The sequence below is a fragment of the Rhinatrema bivittatum genome, chromosome 8 (genome assembly GCF_901001135.1).
Source record: "Rhinatrema bivittatum chromosome 8, aRhiBiv1.1, whole genome shotgun sequence".
Lineage (NCBI taxonomy): Eukaryota > Metazoa > Chordata > Amphibia > Gymnophiona > Rhinatrematidae > Rhinatrema > Rhinatrema bivittatum.
Window position 1 is genome coordinate 82,449,068 of NC_042622.1, and position 21,690 is coordinate 82,470,757.

Consider the following 21,690-nt stretch of genomic DNA (forward strand, 5'->3'; position numbering starts at 1 on the left):
AAAAGTACGCTGGATTTTATAAGATACGCGCGTAGCCGCGCGTATCTTATAAAATCCGGGGTTGGCGCTTGCAAGGGGGTGCACCTTTGTGCAACCTGCATGCGCCGAACCCAGCGCGTGCTGCCTGTTCCCTCTGAGGCCGCTCCGATTTCGGAGCGTTCTCGGAGGGAACTTTTTTCGCCCTCTCCCCACCTTCCCCTCCCTTCCCCTACCTAACCGCCCCCCTTACCTTTGTTGGCAGATTTACGCCTGCTGGGCCGGATTTTAAATGCTATGCGCGCGTAAATCCGGCCGGTGATGGCACACCAGCAGCCCGCTGGCACGCGCAGATTTATGTCTGCTTTCAGCAGGTGTAAATCTGCCAACAAAAGGTAGGGGGGGGGTTTAGATAGGGCCGGGGGGGTGGGTTAGGTAGGGGAAGGGAGGGGAAGGTGCAGGGGGATGGTGGAAAGAAAGTTCCCTTCGAGGCCGCTCCGATTTCGGAGTGGCCTCAGAGGGAACAGGCAGCGTGCGCCGGGCTTGGCGCATGCAGGTTGCACAAATGCGCACCCCCTTGCGCGCACTGACCCCAGATTTTATAAGATATGCGCAGCTACGCACGTTTCTTATAAAATCCAGCATACTTTTGTTCGTGCCTGGTGCGCAAACAAAAGTACGTGCTCGCGCAAAATTATAAAATCTACCCCGCTGAAAGCAGACGTAAATCTGTGCGCGCCAGCAGCTCGCTGGCGCGCCATCACCCAACCCGGGGGCTGGTCCGGAAGCCTCGACCACGCCCCCAAAACGCCACGTCATTTAGGGAACGCCCCGACACGCCCCTTTTACGAAGCCCCGGGACTTATGCGCGTCCCGGGGCTCTGCGTGCGCCGGCGGCCAATGCAAAATAGGCGCGCGAGGGCCCTGCGCGCATAAATCCGGCCCGGATTTACGCACGCAGGGCATTTAAAATCCGGCCCTAAGTCTATTCCATGTTACCCTTGCTAGTAATAGCAGTGGCTATTTTCTAAGTCAACTCAATTAATAGCAGGTAATGGACTTTTCCTCCAAGAACTTATCCACATTATACACAAAATGACATTCTGGCATTACTCTTAGTCCAACTGAGAATAGTTCTGACTTTGAAAAGTGAATTGTGAATCCTGATATAGCAACATAATCCTTCAGCAACTACAGTTTTTACCAAAGTTTTGAGAGGCAAGGGTGGGAAGACAGGAAAGGAGGGAAGGGGAGTGAATGTGAGAAAGAAAGGGAAGGAGGGTGAGAGAAAGCAATAAAAAAGCAACAATAGGCACTTTACATTCCCAATGTAAACACCTCTACCAATATTGCTTCTTAATCTTCTTTCTCCCTGCACAATGTGCCCAACAGCTTCCTCATCTCTCTCACCCCCACCCTGCTCCACGTCTGCCACTATAGGGTGTACATACCATGCAATTACATGGGGCGGCATACTTGATGTGGCAGCAGCATCGGCCTGGTGCGGGGTCTACAGGCAGCAGTCAGTACCTTCAGTCCAGCAGGTCCAATCATAGTGATGGGCCAACTTGGGAAGACCAAGAGGGTACTGGTCTGTGGCTCCTGGAGCTGATGTCGTTTTTTGAAGAAGAGTGCCGAGCGATAGGCCATGAGCATGAAGTCCAACCAATTTAAGTCCCACTTAAACAGAGCAAACATGGCCCCTGCCGGGATCGTGTTTTTTCCTGGTTCTGTATTGCTTCTGCTGATGTGTTGCCCCTGCACAACTAAAAGTGAGACTGAAAGCAGCAGGAGCAGCCTTGCTGCATTAGCAAGATGAGTTCCTCCAGTGGCAAGGTGCAGCTGAGGCAAAGTCTGGCTACTCGGTACTGCTGGTGGTTTGTATTTTTTTCTGCTAGTATATGGCTCCTGTGGTGCCCTATAAATTACACATTGTTCTTGCAAGACCTACTTCCAGGACCTAATGAGTCCATACATTGCTGTAGGAATCCTGCAGCAGAACCAGGAGAAGCAATACCCAAACAGGAGCCAGGAGGCAGAGTTCCGCTAGAGCCCATGCTGTAGTGTTTGTGTGAGACAAAGTGCGTGCATGTGTGAACAAGAGCGTGTATATCTGAGTGAGAGTGTGTATATATGAATGAGTGAAAGAAAGTGCATGAGAGAGGGAGAACACGTAACTGAGGGAGAAAGAGAGCATACGAGAGAACACGAGTGAGGGAGAGTATGTTGGAGAGAACATGTGAGCACACAAGTGAGGGACAGAGAAGTGAGCTTGTGTGACAGTACAAGAGTGGAGAAGATAGCATGTGTGAGTGCATCTGAGTGAGGGAGCGAGGAGAGAACATGTGTGAGAACGTGTGAGGGAGACAGTATGTAAGGGAGGAGATAATGTGTGTGAGACCACATGATTGAGGGAGAGGAAAGCATATGTGAGATATGAGAAGTTTGGCATATCACATTTTATTAGAATTAGAGAGAGAGGAAGCGTATGTGTATGAATGAGAGGGAATATATTTGTGAGCATGAATGTGTCTGAGAGTGTGTGAGTGAGCAAATGAATGTTAGAGAAATTGTGTATATGAGAGGAGATAGTTTGTGCATCTCCCCTCCCTCCAATCATAGATTGGAGGTGGGGGCGGGTAGCAGGTTTTAAAAAATTATTTATAAAGAGTTTTTTTACAATAGTATTATAAATGTAATTTAAGAAAAGTCAGGGTTATTCAAAACTATCAAAAATAAACAGGAATACATAAAAAAAGAAAAATTATTTTATTCTACTTTTTCAGGAACTTCAAAGTAGATTACATTCAGGCATGGTAGATATTTGGCAGGTAATTATTCAGGTATGACGTAAGGCCCTAAAGGGGGATTTAGTTTAAAGACAATCAATAATTAGCCAATAAACCCAAGACAGTTTGTAAAATTTAGATAGCTAGATCTGTCCCTCATACTCCTTTCATGCCCCACTCCACTAATACTCTTACCCTTCCACCCCCTCTGCCCACCAACTCTCTTCTTTGTCCCTCACCTCTCTTCCCTCCACCTTTTACTTATTCTAGCCTTGATATTGCACTAGTATGGCCACACTCAACCTTCTCTGTCTTTTCCCTCTTTTCATGGTGTTCAACATCCTCTCTCGCTACCCCACCCCACCCCGCTTTCTGTCCTCATCTTCCACCAAACCCACAGTGCTATACTCTCTCGCCCTCCAAGAAGCTAATCCTCAATAGGCGGGAAAAAAAAATCTTCTTCCCTTAATCTAGATTTTTATCTCTGTCTCCCATTCCCAGGCAGCAGCTGGGTTAGAAGGCTTCATCAGGTAAATGAGGGGGGAGGGCAACAGATACGGATTCAGGGCCGAGATGAGAAGAGTATTCAGCAGCAATGGTAGGTTCAGAGGCGAAGGTAGAAAGCTCTGCTTTCTCAAAAGCTGCCAGCAGCACAGTAGAGTTAAAAACAAACACAGTGTGCTAGAAGAGCATTCTCGATTGCTTCCGTATTCTGCTGCAGCAGTCGCCTTCTAGACCTGCTGTGTAGTTTATGTCACCTCTGATTGGCTGCTGTCGAGGCGTCATCACTCTGTGACTTGCGACTGGGCTACCCGAGGCAGAGAAGAGCCGACAGCAACATAGAGAACTACTAGCATTCAGCTGTCCAGTGGCCCAAACCAAAACTAGCCCAACCCGTATAAAAAAAATATTTTCCCCGCTTAACGGGAAAAAAGTAGCCCAACTGGGCACGAAATAGCCCAATCTGACAACGCAGAACGGAGCACTTCCGGCAGCTTGAAGCGGATTTGTACTTGTGCAGCATGCAGGTCCTGCCTCCTCAAGGCTTAAATCCTGAGTGAGTTGGCAGGGGAAGGGCTAGGGTAGGAAGTGACGTTTATCAGGGGGCAGCGCGAAGAAGGAACAGCGTGAGTTGGTGCCCGGCGGAAGGTGAGCTGGAATGACAGGTAGACAGGCAGGCTGGGGAGAAGGGAGTCTACAGGGAGAGAGAACTACAGGTAGGGTGGAGGGGCGGGAAAGGGGGGTGGCAGGAAGAGGATTTCACAGAGCAGAAGTGCCAAGCAGGGCAGCAGCAGGAAGAGGTAGTGGTGTGCGAGGCAGAGGGAATACAGGGTCATAGGGAGCGAGAGTAATAGGAAGGTGGCGAATGGCATCACAGGGACAAGAAGTGACAGGCAGGGCACAGGGAAGTGGCACACAGGGGGAGAGGGTGGCTGGACTGGCAGCGAGAAGTGGGAGTGGGGGATGCTATATAGAGAGGGAGTGACCGGCAGGATAGGAGTCACAGGGAGGATCGAGGACACCAAGGTGACAGAGTGACAAGGAGTTAGTATGTGGTGAGGTCGTAGGTTGCAGGCTGGTATGGCAGGTGCTTCTGGAATAGCAATCTATTTTTAAACTTTGTCAATCATTAGGGTTGCCAACTTTTCCACAGACCATGACTGGACACTTGAAGACTTGGGGGAGGGGGAATCACAAGGAGGTGTTTGTTCCTCCATCCTTTGCATTAATTTGCATACATTTCAGATCATCCACCTTGATCTCATGGTATCAGGCCTATTGTAACAGGCATTGTTTGTGGGCTTGGCCCTCTGAAAGCCATGAATACATTGAATTACTATTGCAATATGGTAAACTTCCCAGACAAAAACAGGATCAACTGCCAGCACTCAAACAGTAACAATCTTACTCAGAAAAAGACAACACTGAAAATATTACACTAGACCCTAAAACACCATTCCCTGTATGTACCCGGATCAGTCCAGCCTCCCTTCCAGCAGGTGGAAACAGAGAAAAACTTGAAGGGCACCCTCTCATAACCTGGTGTGTATGTACCACTTCCATCTGCTGGAGACAGAGAAATACTGAAGGATTACAAGTGGCACACCAGGTTATGAGAGGGTGCCCTTCAAGTTGTTCTCTGACTCCACCTGCTGATCTGTGGTACTACAGGAAAGAAAATGAGCAGGTAAGAACCAATTTTCTTATACACTTCCTATTATGGAAAAAGAACAAATCAAGCTGCAATAGATTCCTACATAGAAGCTGCATGCTAGCTCGCCTCCGTCACACATGCAGAGTCAGAAATGTGTCAAAAACAGACTAAAGAGATCATACTATAAATAAAAACATATGACAAGTACTGAACTGGAAACTGCAACTCTGCATTCAGTGCAATAATGGAAAAACAGAAACAACACAAATTCTCATAAACTAATCAAGGAATATAAAACATCAATTATAATAGTAAAACATATTGACAGAGTAAATAATTCAAAACATCTGATGAACAGAACCTCTAATATTTAAAAGCTCATTTAAACTTAAAAACTTTTTAATAAATTTCCCCAATCACCAATAAAATATTTAAAAACTGCAAACTAATCAAATAACACCCAATAGTTAAGGATTTAAAAACTTCCAATTCTCTATACCTGGGAACTTTTGATTTTCAGTCACTCTGAGATTGTCATGGATTATTGGGGAGTGGAGGGAGGCAACGGGGATGCACAAACTTTCTTCTCTCTCATATACACACGTTTATTCTCTCATACACACACACCCTCTCTCTGAATGGATGCACTGACACACAGGCTTGCTCTGTCCTCTCAAACACATACCCTTTCACAGGCTCCCTCTCTCTCGTGCACACACATGCACCCTCACATAGGCTCCCTTGCTCTATTGCACACACCCCTCCCCCCTCAGATAGGCTCCATCTCTTTCTAGCAAACACGCACTCACACAGGCTCCTTCTCTCTTTTGCACACTCATACACTCCTGCACAAAGGCGCTCTCTCTCACTCATAGACACCCCTTCACATGGGTTCCCTCTCACACACACCCTCACAAAATCTCTCGCTCACACACACCCTCACTCAGGCACAAAGGCTCTAAATCACACACACTCCTGTGCCTGTCATTCTGCGCATGCGCACACACACTCACAGGCCGCGTCGATGTCATCAGCTGCTTACTGCTCCTCGGCTGCGGTCTACCAGTGCCTTCCTTGTCTTCAGCTGTGAGCGGGATGGGCTCAGCTCATGGCCCACTGGGGCCTCCTTCCACGTAGCAGCATTCTGCTCGCGGCATACCCAGGACCACCTCCCTCTTCAGCCATGAACGGAATGGGCTCCGTTCGCGGGTCACTAGGGCCTCCTCTGTCTTCAGCTGCGAATGGGATGGGCTCTGCTCGCAGCCGCCAGGCAGGTTAAAATCCTATCTGCCGGCACAGGCTTCTTTCCTCTTTTTTTTTTGCAGCTGTACCAGCTGCCAAAAACAAGTAAGCAGGCAGCTGATTGGTGTTACACAGCCACCGCTGATGGGTAAGTAGTCAGGGATAGACCACTCTTTGTTCTACCAGGTTTTACAGTGTCCAGTTACCATTTATAACCAGACACTGTGTGACAGGCTGCAAAACCAGGCTGTCTGATCCAAAACTGGGCGGCTGGTCACCCTATCAATCATGTTCCATGACATAGATATGCTGTCTCCGCATAGAATTTGAATGTCTGATTTCAAAATCTAGGTACATGTTCCTAGCCACGTTTCCTCTGTGGGGAACAAGTCCCATTATGGCTTTGGGCATACAGGCATTGTTATGAATTTCCTGACTTGTGCTTAGCTTCATAACAATATTCCTAGCGTAGATTAATAACAATATTCCTAATTAGTTGTTGTTAATAATGAGTTTAAAGAATAGCAAAATAATGTGGCACATGCCTTCCTCAACTCTCTTGTAATCTAGAACCTGAGAACATCCCTGCCTTATGCTGCTTTCTCCAATGAATAGTAGCATTGTTTTTGCAGATAAGTCTTCAACATGCTTTCAGTCAGAGCACAAATATGTACGTGCAGCACCTTTGGGGAGATGGCTGTACACATTGGGACCAATGCAATGCCGTGCACTAGCCGCTGCGCACGGCTTCACACACGACGACGCCTAGCTAATGGTGCTCATCACATGTAAATTCATATAGATGATGCTATTAGCTAATCCCCACGATCAAATACATTTTCCGCACGGCCAGTGCACCCTTGCAATGCAGCAAATTTTATGCCAGCCCAGGGCTACCTTCAAGGGCTCATTGAGAAAAAAGAAAAATAAAAATCCTGCTTTCTGTGATTCCTCCTCATATATTGTTGTGATACTAAGTAAGAGGAACCAAATAAGGCAGTATTTATTTTTAAAAAGTTAAAAAAAAAAAAAAATTCTGGGCATCCAATACACACACACAGTACACGGCCCAGTGCGTGTATCTTATTCGTGTATATGCTGCTAGCAGGAGAAAACAGACGCTCATAGATTGAGCGTCCATTTTCCCAAGCTGCTTGACAGCCACTTCTCCTTTGCGCCTGATACCAAGGAGGCGCTAGGGATGCATATTTATCCTTAGCGCCTCCTATTTAGCGCAACCCCTTCATTTAAAAATTGGATTGCGCACCCAGGAGAGGTGGCCGGGCACCCGTTAGGAAAATGGGCGCTCAACACCGGACGCGCATTTTCTGCGCACAATATTGCATTGGCCATTGACTGTAGGACACTGAGAGGGCAAGAAGAGACATTACTTTCACTCGTCAGGTGCAGTAGGTATATGGTGCCATATTCTGTTTGCTATATCAAGAGATATCTTCCATTAACAATTTTATTAGCCAGGCAGACTTGGGAATGCCACGCCTTATGGCCAAGAGATGGGTATGAACAGCAGGGAAGGAGTTACTGGATTGGAATCTACTGTGTTCATTCAGGTGACCCAGAGTGGCCGCTGTAGGAGATCGGCTGGAACTTCTTATGTTCTTATGAGATAGAGATGATGTGGTCTAGTGGTTACAACGGCAGGCTGAGAACCAGGGAAGCTGAGGTTCAAGTCCTGCTAGTTCTTTGATACCTTGGGCAAGTCAATTTATCCTCCATTGCCCTAGGTACAAACTTAGAGTTGTAATAAGGCGTGGATTAAAACTGTGTGCTGAAACTCAACAGGCAGGTAAAAATAATTTCTTTGACTTCCAATGCAGTAAGCTAATGGTGTCCTGATGCATCACGAGCTTAAAAAGTGCTCGGACTGGAAAATATGCCTTCAAAACAGTTAAAATGTGCACGCCGTATTGTTTATATGTTACTGTTCTGTTGATTTCAAATGCAATAAAATTATAAATTAAAAAAAAAAGTGCACTCCGCACAGGCATATTTTGTGTGCATGGGACTTATGTGCATGAAACATGATTTGCGCATATAAATCATATTCATAAGCAGAAAGCATGCTTTGTGTGCACAAATTCCGATTACAGGTCCTGGCACCAGAACTCCAGCCTCTGCCCATAGACTAACATTAGCCCTGGAAACTTTACTCCACCTCTTACCAGGAGTAAAATTTCGAGGGCTAAAAATATTTGAATTAAGCCAGTGCACCTCTCTGCACTGAGGGGTAAGAGTTAATGCCTTCATTACCACGGGCTTTCTATGCAAGGTTGCTAAAAGGAATGCACGATTTTATACACAAATTTGTTATCCGCAAAACTCCTTCCTGCATCGGGAGTAACATTTATGCACAAAAAATGTGCACACAAATGTAGGTAAGACTGTACACTCTTCTGAGTGCACTTTATTGCATCGGAAGTTCTCTGGGGACAGGGAAATACTTACTGTACCTGAATGTAACTTTCCTTGAGCTACCAATGCACAGGCAAGAACCAACTAAATAAATATCTTTTAGAGTTATAAAACTGAGGGTGGACATCTCTTCCGTTCTGCAAGAATTCACTGATTGTAGTAAGAGTTTTCAGAAAGTCCCAGGTGCTGCTGCTGCCTCTGGTCATTGCACAGGTCCTGTAGCAGTGCCTGCCATTTTTGGTTGTCTTCTGTGCCTGTGCCTTCTCTGCACTCCATTTTGGTCAGGAAGAGGCTGTGAAATAGTTTTCCTAGTACAAGATTTCCAAGGGTTATTTTGGGCAGAAAATGCCATGGCCACTGTTATATTTAGATGAGATACTTTCCTGCCATACTTGTGCTTATCATGTGACCTCACGTTGATGTCTCGTGCTGACAGCTGAGCCAATGTCTCCTGCCTTCCTATGCTGATCACTGCGGCAAGGACACTGCTGGTTTGTGAAAGGCTTCTTCGGCAGGGACAGATGTAAGCTAGAATTTATAATGTGATGTTGCTCCAGGTCAGCTGTGTGCGTAGGAAGTTGTGACGTGGAGGGTCTTGTAATGTTACAGAATTTGGGGATGGATTAAAAAAAAAAAAAACAAGAACGTGGACTGGTTTTGCTTTAGTTACTGAAACTGAATCTGCAGAAAGAGGTATATATGGCAATGAAATGTGATGCGGAAGAAATACTTATGTAGGTCTCAGCTCTGAAAAACTCCTCTGCTGCAGAAGTAGCCACAGCATTTCTGCGTATGCAGCAGAAGAAAGATTTGGTTGTCACCACCTTTCTTAAATGTGTGCAGTATTGCTCTGTCTCGTGTCCCTGTGAGTACAGGTTTTATGATGTAGGTACCTGTCCATTGGGAACTGGACTGAGATAATCAACTAAGCAGCTATTAAAAGGGAAGGGGTTTTGAGTCCTTAGTACTGTCCTGGTCTGAACTATATATATAACAAGAGCTAGAAGCTTTCCGATGCCATGGCAGGAATTTAGTGTGATGGTGCACTGGAGAGTCGTCGTACTATTCCACCAGTGTACTGATGCAGTTCGCTTTTGCCTGTGTCTGACTCCATTTCCTCAGATCGCTATTTTTCTTCTTTCCTCAGAGAGCACTGCTTCTTAGAAGGCAAAGGGCAGTCTTCTGATACCTTTGGGTGACAAGAAGCCACGTGTGTCAATGGAGGTGGTAGAGGATGAGATGCAGTTCTATCGCAAGGCTAAAAAGTACTGGAAGGCTATTCCTGCCACTGTGGATGGCATGCTCGGAGGTTATGGCCATATCTCAAGCATTGACATCAATAGCTCCAAACGCTTCCTACAGAAATTTCTTCGAGTAAGTAGAATTTCATTTAAGGGGGGTATAAAGGTCTGATTTCTAAGGGATGAATCAATATACAAGACAGATATACTTGTCACTAAAAGGTGCCATGGATGAATAGGATACATTTGTTTTGACGTTTCATTGTCTGTATGAAGCTACGAATAGTTGATAATCCACACCCCACACATCCACACCACATCCACATCCACACCCCACACAAAGAACCCTCAGATCCACCAACACTGGCCTCCTAGCCATCCCCAATCTCAAATCTGCACACCTCAACGCAACCCGCAAACGAGCCATAACAATAGCGGGACCCACCCTATGGAACACCCTCCCCACCTGTCTCAGAAATGAACCATCACTGCAAACCTTCAAAAAACACCTAAAAACATGGCTGTTTTTAAAAGCCTTCCCACCCGACCCTTAACCTGCCCGAACGCAACACACCTCATCCCATACTCAGTCTTCTCACCCCCCTGAATCCCTCACTCCACTACTTCCTCCCACCCCACCTTCCCCCCCCCTTCCCTCATCCCCCCACCTCTATTCCTAAATTACCTTACCAACAAGTCCCTAATCCTAAATTTATTTTATCAACAACACATTCATGTACATATGTTATTTTCTATAACCTTTTGTTATATCCTATAACCTTTTGTTCCATGTACCACTGTTATAATATGTTATAATTGTTTTTTTTTTTTTTTGGTTACCATGTTATAATGTAAAATAGGGCGGACTACGCCCTATTCTCTTGGTTATCTGGAAACCGATGTGATATCTCGATTGAATGTCGGTATATAAAAGAAATAAATAATAATAAATAAATAATAATAATAATTGTATATGGTTCAATGTGTAATATGTTCTAATAAATAAAAAAAACTTTTAAATATAAAAAAAACAAAATAATTTCATTGAGAACTCATTGAGACTAAGTGTAAATCAAAGTAAGAAAGCAAAGAGCGTTCACATGATTTACAGAAGGGGCCAGTTATTCAAAGCGCATTCAGCGCTATTTAGCTGGATAACGGGGACTTATGCAGCTAAGTAGCGGCTGCTGAATATGCGCCCACGTTCAGAGACCGCCGCTTATCCGCATAAGAAGTGGATGTAAAGTAGGCTGATCGGGGCAGAGCGAGTTAGCAGTACAACTTATGCGGCTAACTGCCGATATCCAGACTTAGCCACATAAGTTGTTTGGCTAAGCTGGACGTGCCATAGAGCAGGTGTAACCTTATCCAGTTAGACTTATACGGCTGCACGCTTGGTTATACGCGTGCCGCTGAATATACGTCGTAACTTAGCCAGCCAGTTTTGAATATTGTCCCCCAAGGCACGGCATGTTCTGTGCAAGTCTGTATGCATCACCCCAATGGTAAGAACAGCAGAAATTTATTTTATTTTATTTATTTATTTATTTAAAAACTTTTTTATACTGACATTCATTTTCATATCACATCGGTTTACAATTAACAGAGGAAACTAGAACATAGTTTGGAAAGGGAGAAATTCAAGTTACATATAACAGGGAGATAAAGGAACAAGATGGGGGGAGTAGAGGAAAGACAGGCCCAGGAGGACTAAGGTAGTGCGCTTAAATACGAGATTGATGTAAGCGGAACTATATATACAGTTCTGTATTGCCAGTGATGGGATACCCCAAAAGGAGGAAACCTAGATGGCTTAGCTATCCAGTTTCTTTAGGAAGGAGGGGGGACCCTTTGGGAGCGAGAAGTAAGGACATGATATTTAAGTATAGGCCAAGCTGAATAGCCGGGTTTTTTTTTAAGGTTTTTGGACAGTGTTCTTGGCGTAGTTCGGGTGGCATAGAGTTCCATAGGGTTGGTCCCGCAATGGAAAAGGCGCTTTCCTTGGTGGAGATGTGTGTGAGTTTGTGGGAGGGAGTAGACAGGGATCCTTTATAGGCAGTACTAGTGGGTCTATTGGATGTATGGAAGTGGAGGGAGTCGTTAAGCCAGTGTATATTCTGATTATGTAGAGTTTTGTGGATGATTGTGAGGATCTTGTGAAGTATTCTGGATGGGATCGGAAGCCAATGTAGATCTCTGAAGATAGGTGTAATGTGGTCAGATCTCCAGGAGTTGGAGAGGATTCTTGCAGCTGCGTTTCGGAGCGGTTTGATGGAAATTGCGGGGAGGCCTAGGAGTTGCAGTAGTCAATTTTGCTAAATAAGGTGGCTTGCAGGATGGTATGGAAGTCATTGTGATGGAGGAGAGGTCTTGGTTTCTTAAGGACCTGCAGTTTGTAGAAGCACTCTTTAGTGGTGTTGATAAATGTTTTCATGTTTAGATACCCATCGAGGGTGACCCCTAAATCCCTGATGTGCTAGGGAAACAGGGAGGGTTGAATGGTGGAGAAGGGGTTATGGTTGTTAGGAGAGATGAGAAGTAGCTTTGTTTTTGTAGTGTTTAGGGCGAGGTGGAGGTTAGTTAGGAGGCGGTTGATGGATGTAAGGCAGTCATCCCAGGTTTTGAGAGCTTTAGGTGGGGATTAGAAGATGGGGATTAGAATTTGGACGTCGTCCGCATAGATATAGTGCGTTAGTCTGAGGTCTGCAAGGAGTTGGCAAAGGGGTAGAAGATAGATATTGAAGAGAGTGGGGGAGAGAGAGGAATCTTGGGGGACTCCACGGGTTAAATTAATGGGGCTAGATTCGTGGTTGCCAATTTTGACCTTGTAGTGCCTGTTACTGAGGAAGGAGTTAAACCAGTTGAGGGCCATTCCGGAGATGCCTATTTCGGCGAGGCAATTGATTAGAATGGAGTGGTTGACCCTATCAAATGCGGCGGAGATGTCTAGCATGGCAAGGATGTAAGACTGGCCCTTGTCGAGACCCATGAGTAGGGTATATGTGAGGGGAAATTAGGAGGGTTTCCGTGTTGAAAACTTTACGAATGCCGTATTGTGATATGAATAGCGTGTTATGTTTTTCGAGGTGATCCGTGAGTTGAAGGTTGACCACCCTTTTGGTAAGTTTGGCAAGGAAAGGGAGGTTGGAGATAGGCCGGAAATTAACAGGGTCAGAAGGGTTGAGGTTAGGTTTCTTTAAAATGGGTTTGAGGGAGGCTAGTTTCCAGGCTGTGGGAACTTGTCCTAGGGAGAGGGAGCAGTTAATGATTTCTGATAATGGTTTGGCAATGGTGTCTGGGATGGCAAGAAGAGATTTTGTTGGAATGGCGTCATCGGGGTGAGAGGAGGGTTTCATTTTCTTAAAAGTGTTGATATCTCAAGAGAGGAAGTGGGTTCAAAGGAGCTGAGAGGGTTGTTTGAGTTTATTTGGGAGGGGTGGGGCACTGAAGAGGAGGGAGGGAATCGAGACATAAGCTTGTCTACTTTGTTGTGGAAGAAGAGTGCTAATTTGTTACATTTGTTAATAGCCACGTTCTCTGTGATGGGAGGAGATGTTGTTTTTGTGAGATTCGAGACATAGGCGAAGAGGGCTTTGGCATTATATTGGTAGTTGTGAATTTTTTGGATGTAGTAGTCTTTTTTTTAGTTTTAAGAATGGTAGTTCTGTAGGCATTAAGGGAGTGTTTATAGGAGGCTAGTAGGGCAGGTGAAGGGTCCTTCTTTTCTTTGGATCTTAATTTATGTTCTGAAGACAGCGAGAGGCAGCATGCTAGTAAAAGTGACCCAGAAATGGTGTATTTTTGCAGATGGTTTCTTTACACTGAATGCTATGGTATTCAAGGCTATGGACAAAACTTAGTCCCGTAAGACCTGTCTTCCTAACCTCTTAAGCTCTGTTACCATAATTATCATGGAAGCTAGCAGATGAGACACTTCTTGTACTGGGGTGGAGGTACCGGTGGCCTAGTTCCTTCTCAGTACAGAACTAATACTCCAGCATTGTGGGGAGAAGGCTGTGTTTTAGAAGAGGTATCAAACTGAGATCCAGGCTAATCATTAAATATGTCATAATACCAGAATATTAATTCACATTTAATTCTACTACACTTATCAAAACTCTTCCTGCACACTATATTAGTTTCAGAAACATTCAGTCATCTTGTCTGCTGTATATGGTGTAATGGATAATTCCTACGTTTACCTTATATGATTTAGGAAAACAGAGCCATATTATGATAAAACAACTTGCCACAGGATACCACAGAGAAGAGGTTTCCTTACTAACACTGTGACTCCTATGTAGATGATGTTTGTCCATGACCTTTGGGACACAGCAGGTAAAGAATTGAGCTTCGTTATCCATTGCAGGAGGGTCCTAACAAGACAGGGACATCATGTGCCCTGGACTGTGGAGCAGGAATTGGTAGAATCACCAAGCGACTTCTTTTGCCTATGTTCAAAGTAGTAGATATGGTTGATGTAACGGAGGATTTCCTGATCAAGGCGAAGACCTACCTAGGGGAGGAGAACAAGCGTGTTGGGAACTACTACTGTAGTGGTCTGCAGGATTTCAGCCCTGAGCCAAACCACTATGATGTGATATGGATCCAGTGGGTGATAGGTAAGGACTGAACTCACTCAAGCTTTGTTTCTTGCTCTTTTGATCCTTCCGTTTGCTTACAGCTTTAATTGTGCGTCACTGTCTAAGCTTTGATTTTCTTTAGGACCTGAATGGTCAGGAAACAGAATGATTAACTAGTTGGAAGGTAGTTTGAAACCTTAATCCCTACCATATTTTCCATTAGCTTCCCATACAAATGCAGTTACTGAGCAGAATGCCTCTCTTAGAGCTGTGCCTTTTATCCAAATGCTAAGTTTAAATTGCTTACCAGCTGTGACCACGAGAATGGTATCTCATTCAGCTCCATGCTGAGGAAGCCTCCCTTGGAGTCAAACCCATTAGTGCTACTTCTTGGTCATGTGTCCAGAAGTACCCAACTAGCCACTGGGCTTCCCCATGTTCCATTCAGAAGCTGCCAGTTTGAGATTATTTCCTTGCGGTCTTTTTCCTTCTCGGGGATTCATGCTTTAGCACAGAACATTGGACCAACTGTTAAAGCTCTTTTATGCCTCTTTGAATGTCACTGAAGTGATATTTCCATTGAATTCAGCAGACAAGATGTATGATATGATATGATATGATATGAGTTAGAGCAGCAAGTGTTTGGTAACCATCCAAAGGCACATTTATTCTGCTAAGTCTTCGCACAGGTTTCTGGTATTGCTGTCCAAAGATAACAAGTTTATTTTTATTCTTCATGCCAGGACACTTGACAGACAACCACTTGGTAGATTTCTTAAAGCGGTGTAAGTCTGGCCTGCGACCTAATGGAATTATCGTTATCAAGGACAACATGGCTCATGAAGGAGTGATCATGGACGATGTGGACAGCAGCCTTTGCCGGGACCTGGATGTTGTCAGGAAGCTCATAAAACAGGCTGGACTTGGTCTCCTGTGCCAAGAAAAGCAAGAAAATTTCCCTGACGAAATTTATCATGTCTATACTTTTGCCATGAGATGAGCCCTAGGATCATGAGAGTGCTTCTGGTATTAGCCTGTCACTGGAAAAAACTTCTGCACAAGGCTGTTCACAAGCCATACTAAAAGCTTCATTGCCAAACTCGAGTGCCATTTTTTTGAGCATGCTCTGTGGGAGTCTGCATAAAGTGAATATTTTGGCTTACAAGCTGTTGCTGCTACTGTTTTTAAGAATCAAAGTGAAAGAAGAGGACATGCCATTTGTATTTTTCTGTTACGTAGTTGTATCCTTTACTGGCTATGCTCAGTAAGATCAGTTACCAACCGTGTATACTAAGACTGTAGGAAAACTGTGTAAGTTTGAAATCTATGAAGCAATGACCTTGTGTCACATAGAAATGGGTACAGTAAGCTGGCTAGCAGTATGCATGTAGGCAGTGAACCCACATTCTCTATGAAATCTGCTTTGCATCCATCAAGCAGTCCAAGGGAAAAAGCTCCCTCCATAGCAGTACTACTGAGAAACCTGTGTCACTGCTGCTGCATGTGTCCCAGCATCACCGAGGCTGGAAGGTGAGGGATGGGCTTTTCTGTCCTAGTGAGCATGCTGTGCAACATTTTTAGCCATTAAAAGCTCAGGAGTATTTTTAAAAATCTTAATAGTAATACTTTTCTTCCTTTGATGGGCTTACATACTAACATAGTTAATAATGGCAGAAAAAGACCGATAAAGCCATCCCCTCGACCCAGCTCTTCCTGTCCACATTGCAGAGGATATAACCCACCTGTCAGCCACAGAATATGACCATTTGTAAGATCTCTTTCCTTATCTAGGATAGTTTTTGTTTGTCGTCTTCTTGGCTAAGTGAACATACACGATTCCTTCTATGTCTAATCACAAAGCTCTACAATAATCCATTCAGCCACCACCATTACCATGGCTCCTGCCCAAACATCCAGCCAGGACTCATTGCCAAAACCAGCAAGTAACTTTATTTACATAATTGCAAATGTAACAATCATTGCTAATAATCATCACATATATTTCTATACATAGTGATCAAGACCCTACTCTTTGTTGATTCTACACAGTCTACATCCAGTTTATTATTAGTTATGTGCAGCCTGCCAGCCAGACCCAGCTGCAGTTAATCTCCCAGGCAGTTGTAGTTGATCCCTCTCCCCCCAAATTTGTAGCCTATCAGACCAACAGGACGACCACCCTTTTCCTTTGCTATCAAGTTGTAGCCTGGTGGTATCAGTCCAATTCTCTGACGACAAGCAAGGCTGAATTCCCTGTACGTACCCGGATCAGTCCAGACTCCTGGGTTTTGCCTCCCCTCCAGCAGATGGAGACAGAGAAAGTTCTGACAGACTCTGCCATATATACCTGGGTGCCACCCACAGTCTGCCAGTATTACTCTGTCTCCAGCAGATGGTAGGGGTGCCTAACTCACAGTCTGGACTAGGTTACTTAGTAGATTAGGTTCTTTTCTGTTTGCTATCATTATAAAGCTTTTATTTTACAAAAAAAAAAAATAGAAGAGAGCAAGAGATTGAAAGATTGCTGGAGAGTGCACTTCAGCCTCCCAGGGGGGACAGTCCTGATGGGACTGTCCCCCCTGGTGAGAGGCGGCAGAGGCTGAGAGCCCTTTCGCCTGGTGCAGCAGTCCCTGGGGTGATACCGGGGAGCCCGGATCACTCACCCCAGCCACACCGACCAAGGAACATAGCAGACTGGCAAGTTTAATTAAAAAAAAAACAAAACTGTCAATATTTTCTCACTCTCACTTGTTGTCGTTGCCACGAATGTGTGTGCGCCGGTATTTACTTACGGCCGGTTTTCTTTTTTGCTTTAATTTTCAAAGGTTGAAGGGGATCTTTAATTTTGCTGTGCCGATGCCACGCAGAGCAGCTTGTCGCGCATGTGGCTCCAGTCGGTGCGCCTGTCCCGAGCCGGACTTTGTTCGGCCTGCCTCCCCGGGGGCAAGAGATCCTCAGCAGGCACCGGGGGCGTCGTGATTCGGGGTCGATCGGTGGCGCTGGCAGTCGGAGAGCTGCCAGTCCCTCCCCCCTGTCCTTTCCCGCTGAGCATGGGAAATGGCGCCATTTTGGGTGCCTTTTTGTCGGCGGCACAGATCATGGTGGGGGAGGGGAATCTCCTGCCGCAGCTTTCCCCACAGTGGCCGGCTCCAAGACCGCGTTCTTTTGGGAAGGCTGATTCACTGGCACAGGGAGAAGATCCCAATTTGGAGGAGACTGCCTCATCTTTTTCTTCTGAGTTTGTTTTGGTCATGCATAAGGCCTTTAAGGCCAGGAAAGCCAGCAAGAAATGCGCTATCCCGGGACTGGAGCCTTTGGATCCTCCTCCCAAGGCCCAGAAGATGGCCGCATCTCAGGGGTCCGCGGGGGTTTATAGGGAGAAGTGCCCCTTACGGACCAGGGTACCGCAGGTTGATTCAGACACATCTTCAGACGCAGCAGATCCAGATGGGCAGGATTTGCAATCACAGCCTCCGAGGGGTGTAGAGGGAAACAGGGACCAGCAGCAGAGTGCTGCACATGGTTTTCATATCATCAAGGGAGATGACTCGAAGGTTGTTTGTCTGTTCCGAAAAGAGGAACTGGTTCCACTCATTCCCTCCATTTTGGAGGAATTGGGAATAGACGCTCCTCAGGAAGAGTCTTGCTTGGGATTGATGGATCCTATGTTATTGGGCCTGAGAGGTCCACCTATCTCTTTTCCCTTCCATTTTTCGGCCAGGGATCTCCTATTTAGGGAATGGGACACCCCAGATTTGGGGCTGAAAGTCACAAAAGCTATGGACAAACTTTATCCACTATCTGAGGAGGCGTTGGAGGTTCTTTGTGTTCCCAAGGTGGACGCTGCAGTTTCAGCAGTGACAAAAAAGACCACGATTCCAGTCACAGGAACGACGGCCCTGAAGGATCTACAGGATCGTAAGCTGGAATTATTGCTTTAAAAGATTTTTGAAGTCTCTGCACTTGGTGTCCGAGTGGCAATGTGTAGCAATTTTGGGTTGAGTGCTGGCCTTCGCTGGGTACAGCAGCTACAGGCGAATGAATCTCTGTCTGAGGACGAAGCTCGTCAAGCAGGACGCCTTGAGTCAGTGGTTGCTTTTAGTGCAGATGCCCTGTATGATCTTTTACGAACATCGGCCAGGTCTATGGTATCTGCTGTTTCGGCCCATAGGTTATTATGGTTACGGAACTGGTCGGGTGATACTTCCTCGAAGTCTCGAATGGGCTCCTTACCTTTTAAGGGCAAGCTGTTGTTTCGAAAAGAACTTGATGATATGATCCAGTCTCTGGGAGAGAATAAGGTTCATCGCTTGCCAGAAGACAGGCCACGGTCGAGGGGGTCATTTACTTAAGAACATAAGAACTTGCCATACTGGGTCAGACCAAGGGTCCATCAAGCCCAGCATCCTGTTTCCAACAGTGGCCATTCCAGGCCATAAGAACCTGGCAAGTACCCAAAAACTAAGTCTATTCCATGTTACTATTGCTAGTAATAGCAGTGGCTATTTTCTAAGTCAACTTAATAGCAGGTAATGGACTTCTCGTCCAAGAACTCATCCAATCCTTTTTTAAACACAGCTATACTAACTGCACTAACCACATCCTCTGGCAACAAATTCCAGAGTTTAATTGTGCGTTGAGTAAAAAAGAACTTTCTCAGATTAGTTTTAAATGTGCCACATGCTAACTTCATGGAGTGCCCCCTAGTCTTTCTATTATCCGAAAGAGTAAATAACCGATTCACATCCACCCGTTCTAGACCTCTCATGATTTTAAACATCTCTATCATATCCCCCCTCAGCTTCTCAAACTTCTCGAACTCAGTTTCGTGGAGGTCGACGTTCTCAGACTTCCAGAGCACCCACGGCTCGTGGTCTCAGCCTTTTAGTGGTCAACGCTTCGGCAGACCAGGTACCTCTCAGTCCACGCCGGTCGTAAAGTCTTCACAATGATGGGCCAGCCGGTCCATTCCTCTGTTCCGATGGTAGGAGGCAGATTGTCTCTGTTTTACAAGGAATGGACCAAAATCACAGCAGGCCAGTGGGTACTTTCTGTGATAAAACACGGCTATGCTTTAGATTTTGTTCTCCAGCCTCGCCCTCGGTTTCTGGTCTCCCCGTGCGGATATGCCACAAAGCGTCGGGCGGTAAAACAGACACTGCAGCGCTTGATCGACCTCGGCGCTATTGTCCCGGTTCCACCTTCGGCTCAGCGGAGAAGCCACTACTCCATTTACTTCATCGTGCCAAAGAAAGAAGGATCCTTCAGACCAATTCTCGACATAGGGTCAACAGGTGTTTGCGGATACCTCGTTTCCGGATGGAGACATTGAGGTCTGTCATTGCCTCAGTGAGGCCAGAAGAGTTTCCCGCCTCTCTGGATTTGACGGAGGCATATCTGCACATTGGGATCCTGCCGGATCATAAGAAGTTCCTGAAATTTTCCATCCTGGGTCAGCATTATCAGTTTCAGGCATTAGCTTTTTGGTCTTGCTATGGCACCCAGGACATTCACCAAGATAATGGTGGTGGCGGCTCAGCTGTGCAGAGAGGGATTGTTGGTCCACCCATACTTGGACGATTGGCTAATTCGGGCAAAATCGGAATTGCTTTGCCAGGCAGCAATACAGTGGGTACTGCAAGTACTGAAAGATCTCGAATGGGTGGTCAACTTCTCCAAAAGTCATCTAGCACCTTCCCAGTTGTTGGCGTTTTTGGGTGCTTTGTTCGACACCAGACAAGGGAGAGTTTTTTTCCTAACGTCCGACCGCGTTGCCAAATTGCAAGGTCAGGTGTGGCTCTTACTATCCAAGCGCTCTGTGAAAGTCTGGGATTAATTACAGGTTCTGAGTTCCATGACCTCCACTCTGGAACTGGTTCCATGGGCTTTCGCTCACATGCACCCTTTAGAGTCAACCTTACTTTCCCGCTGGAATCTGGTTTCCGAACAGTTCCATCAGCTACTGCCGCTGACGGAGTCCGTTTGCACCAATCTGGATTGGTGGCTTATTTCGGACAATTTGAATCAGGGGGTTCCCTTGGTTCTCCTGGATTGGACGGTGGTAACTACGGATGCCACTCTCTCCGGATGGGAAGCAGTTTGTCTCCAGAAGTCAGTGCAGGGATGCTGGTCTCCGGAAGAATCTTGATGCTCCATCAATCGCCTGGAAACCAGAGCGGTTCGGTTGGCATTGGAGGCCTTCCTCCCACTTATCAGAGGGAAATCGGTCAGGGTGCTGTCCGACAATGCGACCACAGTGGCATACATCAATCACCAGGGAGGAACAAAGAGCCAACCAGTGGCGGTGGAGGCTTGGTTGTTAATCGCGTGGGCGGAACATTATCTGATCAGCATAGCAGCTTCTCACATTGCCGGAGTTGACAACGTTCACGTGGATTTTCTAAGTCTGCATCTTCTCGATTCAGGAGAATGGGAGTTGACGGACAAGGCCTTTCAGCTCATCTGCGACAGATGGGGCACTCTGTGCATGGATCTAATGGCAATGTTCAAAAATGCCAAGGCTCTGCGCTTCTTTGCCCGTTGCACAGACACAGGAGCAGAGGGAGTAGATGCTCTGGTCCTGCCCTGGCCAACAACTATTCTGCTGTACGTGTTTCCTCCTTGGCCTCTAATAGGCAAGGTGCTCAGACGGATAGAGAGGCATCTGGCCGACGTGATCTTAATGGCTCCAGTGTGGCCGCGTCGTCCATGGTTTGCGGATCTAGTCAACCTAGCGGTGGAGGATCCCCTGAGGTTTCCATACTTTCCGAACCTTCTTCATCAGGGACCCGTCTGTTTCGACCAGGCCGATCGCTTCTGTCTAGCAGCATGGCTTTTGAGAGGCAGCGTCTAAAAGGCAAAGGTTATTCTGATGCGGTGGTGGCTACACTGTTGCGTTCAAGGAAGACTTCCACCTCGCTCTCTTACATCTACGTCTGGAAGGTCTTTGAGTCTTGGTGTGTAGACCGGGGGATTATGCCCACTCGTGCGTCCATTTCTGACATCATGGGTTTCCTACAAGCAGATTTAGCTAAGGGCTTGTCCTGTAGTTCCTTGAAGGTGCAGGTGGCGGCTCTTGGCTCCTTGCATGGTTCCATTCAGGTGGCAGTGTTGGCGGCGCATCCTGATGTCTCTCACTTCTTGCAAGGGGTGAAGAATTTGCGGTCTCCGGTGCGTTCGCCATGTCGTTCCTGAAATCTCAACTTAGTCCTTAGGGCTTTGTGTTCTGTGCCTTTTGAGCCGTTGCGAGGGGCAATGTTAAAAGATCTCAC

General features: G+C 46.2%; 1 protein-coding gene across 4 annotated transcripts; it reads left to right on the forward strand.

Moving 5' to 3' along the window:
* The first annotated feature begins 3,565 nt into the window (after positions 1-3,565).
* Positions 3,566-16,030, forward strand: NTMT1 (N-terminal Xaa-Pro-Lys N-methyltransferase 1). Of its 4 annotated transcripts, none has more exons than XM_029613412.1 (4): positions 3,566-3,914; positions 9,743-9,969; positions 14,206-14,458; positions 15,163-16,030. In XM_029613412.1, exons 2-4 carry the CDS (start codon positions 9,814-9,816, stop codon positions 15,417-15,419), a joined length of 666 nt encoding a protein of 221 aa, XP_029469272.1. In that variant the 5' UTR covers positions 3,566-3,914; positions 9,743-9,813; the 3' UTR covers positions 15,420-16,030. The 4 variants fall into 4 exon arrangements, with proteins under 4 accessions (XP_029469272.1, XP_029469274.1, XP_029469273.1 ...); XM_029613414.1 differs by having other exon boundaries at positions 3,873-3,931; XM_029613413.1 differs by lacking the exon at positions 3,566-3,914 and adding an exon at positions 9,035-9,118.
* The last annotated feature ends 5,660 nt before the right edge of the window (positions 16,031-21,690 follow it).